We start from the raw sequence: 12,595 nt of genomic DNA, 5'->3' as shown, positions 1-12,595 counted from the left end.
TTGACAGGCACTTTTTCATTTATTTGTTTGTTTGGGGGCCACACCTGGCCATGCTCAAGTTACTCTTGGTTCTATATTCAGGAATTACTCCTGGATGGTTTGGGGGGGACCATTTGAGATTCCAGTTATCAAACCCAGGTTGGCTACGTGCAAGGCAACTGCCCTAACTGCTAAACTATTGCTCTGGTCCAACAGGCACATTTTAAAGTTTGGTAATTGTATATCCAAACCATACAGAACAGGCAAATCGACGATTCTGAAAACAATAGATACAAGTCATAACTAACTGTTTCATCTTTAAAAATGTTTGGCTTTATTTAAACATCATGATTTACAAAGTTGTTCATAATCCAATTATTTGGGGCATTCAATATTCCATCACCAATCCCACCACCAATGGGACCCTCCACATTTGTCCCTAGTTTTTCATCTTCCCTAATCTGCCCCCTTAGCAGGCACAAAATACTTTCTTTTATATTGCTTGTTACAACAAAAAGGTAAGTGGAATTATCAAAAAATAGTTCAGTAAAAAGAAAGTTTGAGAAAATTGTTATCTCAGATTTTTACTAAAGGCATTATCTGAGGGTTTACTGAACTGTTTGTTGAAGCCTCCACGTTATTATTTTTGCTTATTGAGTTTAGTGGGCTTCTATGCTATTTTCCTACTTCATTTGATGTGCACCTACTGGACTGTCAGTATTGTGGAATTTGGAGGTATCATTCAACCACATATATAGCCACATGTTTCAGAAGCTCCTGGATCATATACCTGGGAGTTTGTCAGCTTGATGTCTCTTCAGAGATTATTTATGAAGTAGAGCCGTTTACATGGCAGTAGCTGTGGGATGTGGGTGTGACTGCTGGAGATTCTTAATATATAGGGATGGAGGGCTGTCGGACCCCACTTCAAAAAACCCCAGAATGTTCAGCTCCAAAATGGTGTACTTGGGAGACTCATTGGCTTGATGTCCCTTCAGAGATTAGTATTGAAGCTGTAAAGCTGAGTGTTGTGTCTTGATGAAGTCTATTAGCAGGCAGACTCTCCTTGCCTTCTGTTGTCTTTGGAGGGATGGTCTCTGTAGCTGTCTCTCTTCCAGTCCCTGAAATCATCCAGCAGGAGCAAAGGCAAAAGGCCTGAGGAGGTGGAAGAGTCAGAAGAGTCCTCATGGGTCAGTGAGAAGAGCAAGTCAGTAGAAGTAGCAGGAATGAGTTGAGATGTGCAGGGATACATGGTACCCCCTTGGTCATGCTTTCTGTGCCAAGTTCCTGAGTGCCATCATAGGCATGAGCAAGTAAGAGGCTAAGATACCTAGGTGCCAAGTGCTCTCACACCCACTTCAGCTAGATCCAAGGATATAATCCACTGTAGAGAACAAACTGAACACACCTTTTATTTTGGGGGAGGTACACTCAGCAGTGCTCAGGGCTTATTCCTAGCAGGTTCAGGAACCACAAGCAGTGCTGGGAACTGAGCCAGCCGTGTGCAGGGTAAGCACCTTAGTCTCTGTACTATCTATGACTCTGTCCATGAACAGTTCTCTTAAATGCTAGAGGCCAGATCATTTGGTCATGGGCCCGTAGTTATTCTGAGTTGATCCATCAGACCACGTGGAACCTTAAGAGTGACCCCAGGAAATGGTGTTTCGTTCTCTCTTGCTCACAGCAGGCACTTAGCTTAAGGGGAGGATCTAGCCGTGATGGGAGCCAGAGTGGCCCCGTGTCTCCTCCTCACTTGGCTCTGCCTTTGGGGTTTTGGAAAAGGACCTCGTGGGCTTAGGCGTCTCCAGTTGGTAGTGGGAGGAGGTTTGCAGGAGATGTCAGAGAGGCAGAAGGTGGCAGCTGGGAGCCTCCAGAAGGGCCTAGACCGGTCCTCACTCCCCAGAAAGGAAGGGTAGAGCTGTCTCTCAGTGGGTTCCCACTCCTTTCCTGCGAGGTCGGGTTGTGAGCCGAGTTCCCAGCCTGGCTTGAACCTGGCAGGTCAGCTCCCCATGCAACCTTGCTGGCCAGCAGGAAGGGGTTAACAGCCGCACGCGCGTCCCTCCCGGGTCCTGTTACCGCCGAGGCGGACCTGCCGGGCCAGCCCAGCAACTTTCCTCTCCCGTGCGGCAGCCAGCCGGGCCAGCTCAGAGGGCAGCGGGAGCGAGCGAGCCAGCAAGGGGCCCTGGCTGCAGCCCCCCGGAGGACCTGCCGCGCCCTTCTGGGGGCCGGCCCCATCCCCAAAAAGAGGGTCTCTGCCGCAGCGCGGGGGGCCTGGTGGATGGCTCTGGGAACGCTGCCCGGGAGGTGCCATCCCTCTAGCACACAGGGTCACTGCGGAGGAGGCTCGTGGTCCCCGTCCTGGGGCTGGGGCCAAGGGGGCCTGCACCCCAGGTAAGAGGGCCCCTTCTGGTGGGAGGGGCGCGAGGGCGTGGCGCAGGGTAGGGCGCGGGGTGTGGGCGCAGGCGCTGGGGCGCGGGGCTCAGGCGGGCGAGCAGAAAGGGTGGGATTGACTTCTCGCCAGGGTTCCCGCAGGGAGCCTGGAAGCTTTGCACTTGCTCCCCTTCCTCTCTGCAGCCCCCCCACCCCCCAGGAAGGACGCTGCTCACTATGCATCCTGGGGCACTCCCCGCTGCACCCCTCCTCTCAGCCCCACTCTGCACTGTTACTTCTTAGACTGGAGCCGCACCCCAGCGGGCACTGCTGCTCCCGCACCGCACCAGCAGCAAGCACCTTGGGGAGAAAGCTGAAGGCAACACAGACTGAGCTCCTGGAGCCTGACTTCTTTCTCTCTCCTTGAACCCCTACTCTGAAGATGCTTAAATCCTGACCAATGCCAGTCCTGGTCACCCCAAACCCCTCATAGAACTGCAGAAGGGGCTAGGGATAAAGTTTTTCTAAGACTCTATGGGACAGAGCTAAACGGTACCCCCTGGTGGCCTGTCTCCATCCACTGACTCCCCAGCCCCCTTCTGCTTCCCCTGCAGCCCCTCCAAGCTCTGAACAGGCCTCTGGGGCCCTTGCCCGCTCCGTGTCCTTGTCTCCACCTGACAGGGTCTGGCTCAAGGTCACTGCAGTAATTCCACCCGGCTGCCCGGGCCGCAGCAGCCGCTGCGCCTTATCGGCCGCGAGGTTTCGGTTTCACTGGCTTTTATTCTGGGCATATTGTGTTCGATAAAACCCTCTGCCTGTACCAGGCGGGCAGCGAGCCAGCAGCTCCCTCTCCTCCCAGCCACCTCCTTCCTCTTCTGCTCCCTGGGCTTCCCCCACTTCCTCCTCTCTGCTGGGCCCCCTCACACTTCTGGGGTCTCTGACACCTCCCTGATTTGTAGGGTCCTTCCTGTCCCCCTTGCTCCTGGCAGAAGGGCACAGTGAGGAATCCCCAGCCCCGCCCCTCCAGAAAAGGTCAGGCATGCTGGGCAGGAGGGCTGGGGCGCCCCAGGAGCCCGGATGCCCGACAGGTTCTGCTGGTTTCAATGGCCAGCACTGGGAGGGGTGTGGGCCCGGCACAATTATTTCTCATCTTGCCTCTTGCCACCCGCCAGCCCACTGGCTGGGGAGGTAAAGCCTGCTCTGAGTCACCAGTGAGGGGGAGGGCAGGAGTTAAACAAGAGTTGGCAGGGCACCCCTACAACAGAAGGTCTACTTGTGCTGGATAGACAGACGGACAGACGGACAGAAAGCTCCAGAGAGCAGGTAGGCAGTGCTCCCCAGCCAGCCTTCTCCATCCCACCTGATCTCTCCTCGACATGGGGGCTCCCCTCCTCTTTCTGAAGCTCTTCAGATACCCTCATGTCCCCCCTGCCCGGTGAAACCTGCCTGACCTGTGGGGGGGGGGGTCACCTTAGAACTGAGTTCAGTTACAGGGCTTGATGCTGGGCACTCCTGCAGAGTGGGGACAGCAGAGATGGAGGCTCTGTGGGGCACCCCAGGCTGTGTGTGTGTGTGTGTGTGTGTGTGTGTGTGTGTGTGTGTGTGTGTGTGTGTGTGTGTGTCTGCATGCCCAAACTAGGGGACTGAGAGGGATTCAGTGGGGCTCTGGCAGGTTCCTGGGAGAATCTTCTGTCTGGGTCTGAATTGCCTTTAGCCAGAAGGCCTACTTCTCAGGGTAGTGGACTAGCCCTAACCCTCCCTTTGCTACTACCAGACACCTGGCTTGTACCCAGGACCTCATGGCTTTGGGGAGCCCACACTGGCTCTACCCCCAGGGAGCATCCTGAATGAGAAGGTGGGGCCAATATCCAACAGCAATCAGGTGAATCCGTGACAAAACCGGTGACACCGACAATAAGTATTGGATTAGTCCTCTGAGGCTTGGGTGTTTCTCCCATCTCTGCCTCCTACACGCTCAATGGCTATAAGCCATGTCTTTTCTCTGGCCTCAGTGCTCACAGGTGTACAATGAAAAAGGGGGAGGCTGGAGCTCTTTGAGAGGTAACTTCCCACCAACATTGCTTTCTCTCTCTCCTCTGTCTCTCCTCTCTGTCTCTGTCTCTGTCTCTCTCTGTCTCTCTCTCTGTCTCTCTGTCTCTGTCTCTGTCTCTGTCTCTGTCTCTCTCTCTCTCTCTCTCTCTCTCTCTCTCACCTTCTGGCCCAGCACATAATATTCTTTCTGAGCTCTGCCTCACCTTGCCAGCTCGCTTCCTCTTCATCCTTGGGATTTTACATCTCAACTCAGTCATCAACTCCTCCAGGAAGTTTTCCCCTCATTTTCCTAACTTGGGACTTCTTAGACTCTGTTAGACAGTGATTCTCTGGACATGGACGGGTTTTCTGTGTTTGCATAGTCCCTGACTCAGTGAAGGCCTAGGACAAAGGTGGTGAATTGCTCAAATGACACGAATTAGCAATACCAGATGAGAGGACAGAGAGAGGTTAGGTATTGGGTTAGATTTTAGTAGACACAGAAAGAGGTAGCCAAGTAAGTGGAAATGAGATGAGAAGACTTTCCTGGGGGACCCATTTGGGTCTCTTGACAAGAACAAGCATTGTGGGAGGTTAACCCTGGTTCCCTCCTCATAGGAGTCCTTCAATCTCAGACAAATCATTTGACTTTCTCAGACCCTTTCTCAACTCCCCGCCCTCCACCCCAGTAGAGATTACAATCACTTATTTGCCATATGAGAGGGCAATTTAAGGGGACACGCTGAAGGGGTCTGTGAGAGAAGGAATCAAATCAGAAAACAACAGGCTTCTACTGAAGGGGAGCCCTGGCAAAAGGGAGGCTCAATTGGGCCATAAGTGGGTGACTGAGTGGCCAGCCTGGGGTGCCTCTAAGTTTCTGAACCCTCTCTTTCTCAGATCCATGCGGGACCCGAGGACACAGTTGCCCTGCTAAGCACAAGGTGGCCCCTCCGTGGAGCCGGTGACTTTCCCTCGGAGGCCTCCAGCTGGGGCGGAGGCCGCCCATGTCCAAGTCCCCCGCCATGACGACCTCCGCCTTGCGGCGCCAGGTGAAGAACATCGTGCACAATTACTCGGAGGCAGAGATCAAGGTGCGCGAGGCCACCAGCAATGACCCATGGGGCCCCCCCAGCTCGCTCATGTCAGAGATCGCCGACCTGACCTTCAACACAGTGGCCTTCGCCGAGGTCATGGGCATGCTGTGGCGGCGCCTCAATGACAGCGGCAAGAACTGGCGGCACGTGTACAAGGCCCTGACGCTGCTCGACTACCTGCTCAAGACCGGCTCGGAGCGTGTGGCTCAGCAGTGCCGGGAGAACCTCTACACCATCCAGACATTGAAGGACTTCCAGCACATCGACCGCGATGGCAAGGACCAGGGCGTCAACGTGCGAGAGAAGGTCAAGCAGGTGATGGCCCTGCTCAAGGATGAGGAGCGGCTCCGCCAGGAGCGGACACACGCCCTCAAGACCAAGGAGCGCATGGCGCTGGAGGGAATGGGCATTGGCAGCGGGCAGATGGGCTACAGCCGCACCCGGGGCTCCCCGTCCTCCTACAACTGTGAGTGGCACCTCATGGGTGGTCAGGAAACCGGGATGGGGGGCTGGCCTACACAGACTCCCTCAGAGCGAGGGCAGGGTGTGAGATCAGGGCACAAACAATCCACAGGCCAGTGACAGATGTGATGGTACCCGGTACTTGTGATTCCTGGTGCTCATGATGGTACTCAGTGCTCATGACTCTTGATACTCCAAATGATAGTACTCGTGATGGTACTGGGTACTTGCGATTCCTGGTACTCGTGGTAGTACTTGGTATTTGTGATGGTACTTGATACTTGTGATTCCTGGTACCCATGATGGTACTTGGTATTTGATGGTACTTGGTACTTGTGAATACTGGGGCTCATGATGGTCCTCAGTGCTCGTGATTCTTGATACTGTTGATGCTAGTACTTGTAATGGTACTCAGTACTTGTGATTCCTGGTATTCGTGATGCTATTCAGTATTCGACTGTATTTCCTGTAAATAGACTCTTGGGTAGAGCAATGAGGCAGCAGAAATACAGGTTTGGGTGTATGATTCTGTCTTCTCATACTGCCCCTTCAAGCCGGGTGGTCAGGAACTGTCCTCCCCATCATCATTACATATGTAAACAGGGTTGATGTTCTCAAACTTTTTTTTGGGGTCACCCCAGACAGTGCTCAGGGGTTACTCCTAGCTCAGTGCTCAGAGTCATTCCTGGTGATGCTCAGGGGACCATGTAGTGCTGGACTTTGAACATGAACCTCCTATATACAGAACAGGTGCTTCAACCCATTGAATTCGTTCCCTCCCAGCCCTTCTAGCTCAGTTGTATGATATGGAAATTTGAGGCCAGTCCAGACCTGAGACTGCCCACTTTAAGGACACAGCTTTTTTGTCCCCTCCCCACAGTGGTGGGTGCCCCTAACAGATACACTCTTGCATCCCTCAATGCTGGATATAGCTTAGGTCACTATGAAGCTGTTCTGTTCCCCACACCTAAAGGCTGTGGCACTGACTCGTTCACTCACTTTCATGGTGCAGCCCACCCAGCCAGCAGCCTAGTCAGCCTCAGGGTCCACTCAAGCCTGCAGGGCTGCCCGTGGTCAGCTTTTCTCGGAAAGCTGCATTCTTTGAGCTAAGCCTGAATGACAGCAGCCTCTCTTCCTCCCACCCCATTTATCCTAAGCTGGACAAGACCTGGAGGTGTTTAGCTGCTGGATTGAGGGACTAGAGTTCCCATCTCTGGAGGGGTCCTGGCCTTTTGAAGCTCATCTGTGGGAGGGCAATGGTTGAGTTCTTCGAATCCTTAGGGGGTAGGATAGCAAAACTCGAAGAGAACCCATGGCCTGGCCTGCACTTTTCAACTCTGAGACTGGGCTTCCCTGGGGTGTGGAGAAGCCTGCAGACACCAGGCATTCACATGAAGGCCCTGTCTTTGCAGCCTCCTCTTCCTCTCCCCGTTATGCGTCGGACCTGGAGCAGGCGCGGCCACAGACATCTGGGGAAGAGGAGCTGCAGCTGCAGCTAGCTCTGGCCATGAGCCGCGAGGAAGCCGAGAAGGTCAGGCCCTGGCTAAGAGGGTGGGCCGGGTGAGGGAGGCTTCAAGACACCCCATATTGCCCTTCCTTTAAATCCAAACACTCCATCCTCTGAGGATGACACAGAGGCTATCTGTGCCCCCAAGAATATACCTGAAGGAAGTATTTCCCGCTTCCAGGTCTATCTGTGGGCCTGGGAAGGGCAGTTGAGTATACACAGCATGTCTTCTAGACCCAAATGTGGGTAAACATGCTAACACACGCCAGGACACAGAAAGTCTGGCTCCCCATCAGCTGTCCTCAGGGGCAGAGACAGACCCCCAATAGCTCCCTCTTTGCCATCATCTTTGTGGCTCCACGTAGATTGGACAGGTAGTTGGGCCTTGCATAGCAGAGTCTGGACTACATGTAGGGGGTCCCTATGCATCAATCTTGATTTTCTTAAAGAATGTTTATTGTTGCTGTGTAGGGACAACCCCCAGTAGTGCTCGGAGGGCATGAGGTGCCAGGAATGAACCCACACAGGCTCAGCATGTGCGCCACCAAGCACACTATTTCCCTGACTCATCTTGCTTTTGAAAGGGCATCTCAGAAGCCCACAGGGAGAAGAACCCCACACACTGCCATCTGGGGGCTGGCCGTACTCCCTGCCTTGGAGTCGACATCCCCCTTTCCCTCTTTCATTCTCTCTCCTTCCTCCTGAGCTGGGTCATGGCCCAAGAGTGGGAGCAGAGCACAGGGCCCAGTTCACCCCTCTTTCCCTCCCCCGCAGCCTGTCCCCCCCGCCTCCCACAGGGACGAGGACCTGCAGCTGCAGCTGGCTCTGCGCCTGAGCCAGCAGGAGCATGAGAAGGTAGTGGCCGGGCCCATAAGCGGTGCCAGTGCTGGGGCAGGTGCTGGGGCAGGTGCCGGTGCTGTGCAGGTGTCAGTGTTGGTGTTGGTGCAGGTACTGCTAGAGCTGAAACATGCCACTAACCAGGCTCCTCTACGTCCTCTGTCCTCATCTTAACTGCCCACCTTTGCCCTTGGCTTGACTGCATCTGAGGCCCCTTCACACCCAGCCTGGGCACCTCACTCTCTGCATCCTCTTCTGCAGGAGGTAAAGTCCTGGCGGGAAGAAGACTCCCCCATGGCCAATGGTGCTGGGGCCCCAGCCCGCCGGCGGCGGGACAGAGAGCCTGAGAGAGAGGAGAGCAAGGAGGAAGAGAAGCTGAAAACCAGCCAGGTAGGGGGAACTGGGGTCCGGGGGGCACCCAACAGAGAGCTGGAGCAGGTTGCCATTGTGAAGAGCATTAGGAGGTGAAGAGAGCAGGAGCGTCAATGGCCAACAGTGAGCAACATTGCAGAGTGCTCAGTGAAAAAAGGGGGATACAAGCAGCCCCCTTCTGGGATGGTGCCCATAGCAGAGTGGGGTGAAAGGAACCTTAGTCTAAAACCCTTGGGTTCAAACTCTAGATTTGCTGCCTCCCTGCCCCTGTGAGACAGTCCGTTTGTCTGGACCTCTGTCCCCCTCTGACAAAGGATTTGACTTGTCAGGGAACACTTCCAGCCTCCCTTGATCCCAGGCATGTGTGATGTGCAGATTAAGATAAGGAAGGGCCTGGGAGTTGGGCTGGATCACCGGACTCGTAGCAGCACATCATGTGAGGATGTTATGCTCATGCTGCCTGACTCAGGGCCCCTGGGATCCTATTTTTATTTTTTGTTTGGGGCTGAACCTGGCAATGCTCAGGGGTTACTCTTGCTATGCATTCAGGAATTACTCCTGGCGGTGATCAGGGGACCATCCACGGTGATGGTGATTAAATTTGGGTTGGCCGCCTACAAGGAAAGTACCTTTCCTGCTGTACTATTTCTCTGTCCCATCTCTGGTCCTCACCAGATCTAGTCCCCCTCAGCCTGTATGCAGAAGCAGTTACTAGGTGTACTCAGAAGTAGTCTCTAGGTGACAAAATCCCCCCCCAAGGCTTCTCCTGGGTGTCCCCTTATGAAATGGTGCTTGCCTGCACTCTTTCTCTGAGTGGGGAGCTATACCACCTCCAGAGTTGTTCACGCTTTTCCTGGGATCATGCCAACTGAGGCCTTGAACAGAAGCCATTGTGTGTGGCTCTTTTCTGCTTCCTGAGGGTCAGTGAGCTTCCACCATTGCTTGGCCATGGGGTTGTTGGGAAAATTAGGCCCTGAGTGGATAAGGAAGCACTTGCAAACTGGAAAGCAGCAGAGGTGAGGGAGTGTTCAAGATGTTTGTAGAAGGAATTCAGGAAAGGAAGAACTAGAGTTAGGAGGACAGATCATAGCAACCTGCCCTTCCTCCACACCCTGCCCACTTCTGCCTCTGCCTTCTCCAGTCTTCCATCCTGGAGTTGGCTGACCTCTTCACAACAGCCCCGGCCCCACCCTCCACACACTGCTCTGCTGACCCCTGGGACATCCCAGGTGAGTGTGGTGGGCTCCATCCCAGTCCAGGGTCTCCCATCCCACCCCCAAGTCACTTCTGAGTTCAGCTTCCTCAGAAATCAGGGACACAATGAGGGGTGGCAGAGTGCATCTGGGGTGCTCAGCTCAGGAGAAATCCCAATGTTCTTGTGGCCTGACCCTGACTTGGGAAGGTTGCCTATTTGGTGCGCATGCCCTGCTATTCAGGCCTTGATCACATGCTGAATATGAGCTCCTGCCTGTGGAGTGGCCCTCAGTGAACTTCCTGGCTGATTCTCCCAGAGGTTCCAGGTGGGCGGTTACCAACCTTCCCACACTTGCTGCCCTGTGCCTGTGAGCAAGAACCGGTCAATTCAGGGGGAGCAGTATTTTCAGCAGGAAGTTTTCATGGTTCTGTGGCTCTCTGGTGACGTCTGTGCTATCTCCACTTCAGGTCTCAGGCAGAGTGCAGAGCCCAGCGGCTCATCCTGGGGGCCTTCTGCGGACCCCTGGTCTCCTGTTCCCTCTGGGAGTGCCCTGTCCCGAAGTCAGCCTTGGGATGGACCCCCTACTCTCTCCTCTTCTGAACCCTGGGGCCGGACCCCAGCACTACCTACTGCAACCGCCACTACAGACCCCTGGGCACAGAGCTCTCCCCACCATATACTCAACACTGGGGCTGACCCGTGGGGAGCCTCCCAGGAGACCTCCAATTCACCTGGTAAGTGGAAGGCCTGGGGTACAGGTGATGGGCTGGAGAGCCTCTTCTCCAGAGGTAACAGAGTCTGTGTGAGAAGAGGACTGCGTGCTTGGGGAGAGGGGCAGACCATCACTGGCCCTTTCTGTCAGCCCATCTTCCCTCTTCTCCTCCTTGGCCAGCTCTAGGTGGCACCTTGGCCTTGGACCCATTTGCCAAACCTCCAGGATCCACAGAAACTAAGGAGGGGCTGGAGTATGCCCAGACTCTGCCCTGTTCCGGAAAACCCAGCAGCCCTGTGGGTAAGCAAGAGGCAGGCAGGGGATGAGACAGCTCTGGGGAATGAGGGCCCACCCAGAATTGGCTCTGTGGGTGTCCCTCCCACACCCGTGACAGTGAACTCCGCCGGGTCTGTTGCAGACCTGGACCTGTTTGGAGACCCCATCCCCAGTTCCAAGCAAAACGGAACCAAGGAGCCAGATACGTTTGACTTGGGTGTGATGGGGGAAGCGCTGGCCCAGCCCAGCAAGGAGGCCAGAGCTTGCCCGACTCCAGAGTCCTTCCTGGGCCCAACGGCCTCTTCCTTGGTCAATCTCGATTCATTAGTGAAGCCACCCCAGGCTGCAAAGACCCGGAACCCCTTCTTGACAGGTAGGTCACTCATCCCTAAGAGTTCTCACCTGGGGAGGGTCTCCTTAGCCTGCTGCATTTCTAAGGTCCCATTTAGGGGACTTCTGTCCCCAGACTCACTGCAAGCCCCCCCATCCCTTTTACTCTCCTTTTGCAGGTCTCAGCGCTCCATCGCCCACCAACCCATTCGGGGTGGGTGAGCCTGGTCGGCCTACCCTGAACCAGATGCGCACTGGATCCCCTGCGCTGGGCCTAGCGAGTGGCGGACCACTAGGGGCGCCCTTGGGCTCTATGACCTACAGCGCCTCCCTGCCCCTGCCACTAAGCAGCGTGCCGGCGGGCGTGACGCTCCCTGCCTCTGTGAGCGTCTTCCCCCAGGCCGGCGCCTTCACGCCGGTGCCCGGGAGCCTGCCACAGCCTCTCCTGCCGTTGTCGGGCTCGGGGGGTCCGCTGAACCCGGCTCCACAGACTGGCACCAATCCCTTCCTCTGAGCGTGTCCGCCCCGTCGGGGCCGCCTGGCGCGTGCGCACAGAGCAAGGACCCCCTCTGGGGCGTGGCTATGTCGATTGGGGCGTGGTTATGTTAATTTGGGGGAGTGGTGATTGCTAATGACACGCCCCATGTGCCAGACAGTCGCGAGGCTCCGCCCCCTGGCCGTCGCAGGCCCTCGGCGAGGTATCCGCCCACCCTGCTTGTCTGCTGGAGCTGGACACGAAAAGAACTGTTTGGGGGGCTAGTGCACCCCCGTAATAAAGACTGGAACTCGTGTCCTCAGCTCAGCAAGTGACTTTTTACGGGGCATGGCAACCGGCGTGGCCTGCAATATGAATCTACGGCTGCTGTGAAAACGACTTGTGGGGCCCCAGATTGTTCACATTTTCAATCCAGCCCGCCCAGTCCAACCCCTTCTCTTGCACATCCTTGGCTCTTCACTCCTTCCTTCGATCATTTCATTCATTCATCACACATGGTCCAGAGTATGAGCTCAGAACAAGGAACAACAGACAATTGTTCCCATGTATTGGGCTCTTAGGACTGCTAAACACTTGCCACAGATTGCTTCGTTTATTCCTTGCAACAGGCCTCCGAGGCAGTAATATTACCCCCCACCCACCCACCCAGCACGGGTGGCCTTTATTTAGGAGGCCTAGTTGCGGGATGAAAATGCGAGGCCTCTTGTTCAAAACTGGGTGAAGACGTCAAATGGGGCAGCAGAGCACAATGCCAGGGCCACAGTCTATGGGCGAGGAAAGTGGCTCAGAGATGAAGTGTCTTGCTCCAAGTCCCAATGCCAGCACAACGTGGGGGGCTGGAGCTCACCGCAGCCGGTTGCACAACCCTGAGGTCCCCGTCTTTATACACAAATATTGGCTGACTGCTACGGATAAAATGCTATGCTGGCCTGGG

At 55.2% G+C, this 12,595-nt stretch overlaps 1 protein-coding gene across 2 annotated transcripts; it reads left to right on the top strand.

Annotated features, from left to right (window-relative positions):
* Positions 1 to 1,946: 1,946 nt before the first annotated feature.
* On the top strand, positions 1,947 to 11,683 carry EPN3 (epsin 3). Of its 2 annotated transcripts, XM_049771049.1 has the most exons (10): positions 1,947 to 2,370; positions 5,278 to 5,940; positions 7,349 to 7,467; positions 8,218 to 8,298; positions 8,542 to 8,670; positions 9,794 to 9,881; positions 10,315 to 10,581; positions 10,740 to 10,859; positions 10,978 to 11,208; positions 11,345 to 11,683. In XM_049771049.1, the coding sequence occupies exons 2-10, from the start codon at positions 5,385 to 5,387 to the stop codon at positions 11,677 to 11,679; spliced, it is 1,926 nt and encodes a 641-aa protein (XP_049627006.1). In that variant the 5' UTR covers positions 1,947 to 2,370; positions 5,278 to 5,384; the 3' UTR covers positions 11,680 to 11,683. The 2 variants fall into 2 exon arrangements, with proteins under 2 accessions (XP_049627006.1, XP_049627005.1); XM_049771048.1 differs by lacking the exon at positions 8,218 to 8,298.
* The last annotated feature ends 912 nt before the right edge of the window (positions 11,684 to 12,595 follow it).

The sequence above is a fragment of the Suncus etruscus genome, chromosome 1 (genome assembly GCF_024139225.1).
Source record: "Suncus etruscus isolate mSunEtr1 chromosome 1, mSunEtr1.pri.cur, whole genome shotgun sequence".
NCBI classification, from domain to species: domain Eukaryota; kingdom Metazoa; phylum Chordata; class Mammalia; order Eulipotyphla; family Soricidae; genus Suncus; species Suncus etruscus.
This window is presented reverse-complemented; position numbering and strand designations above follow the sequence as displayed.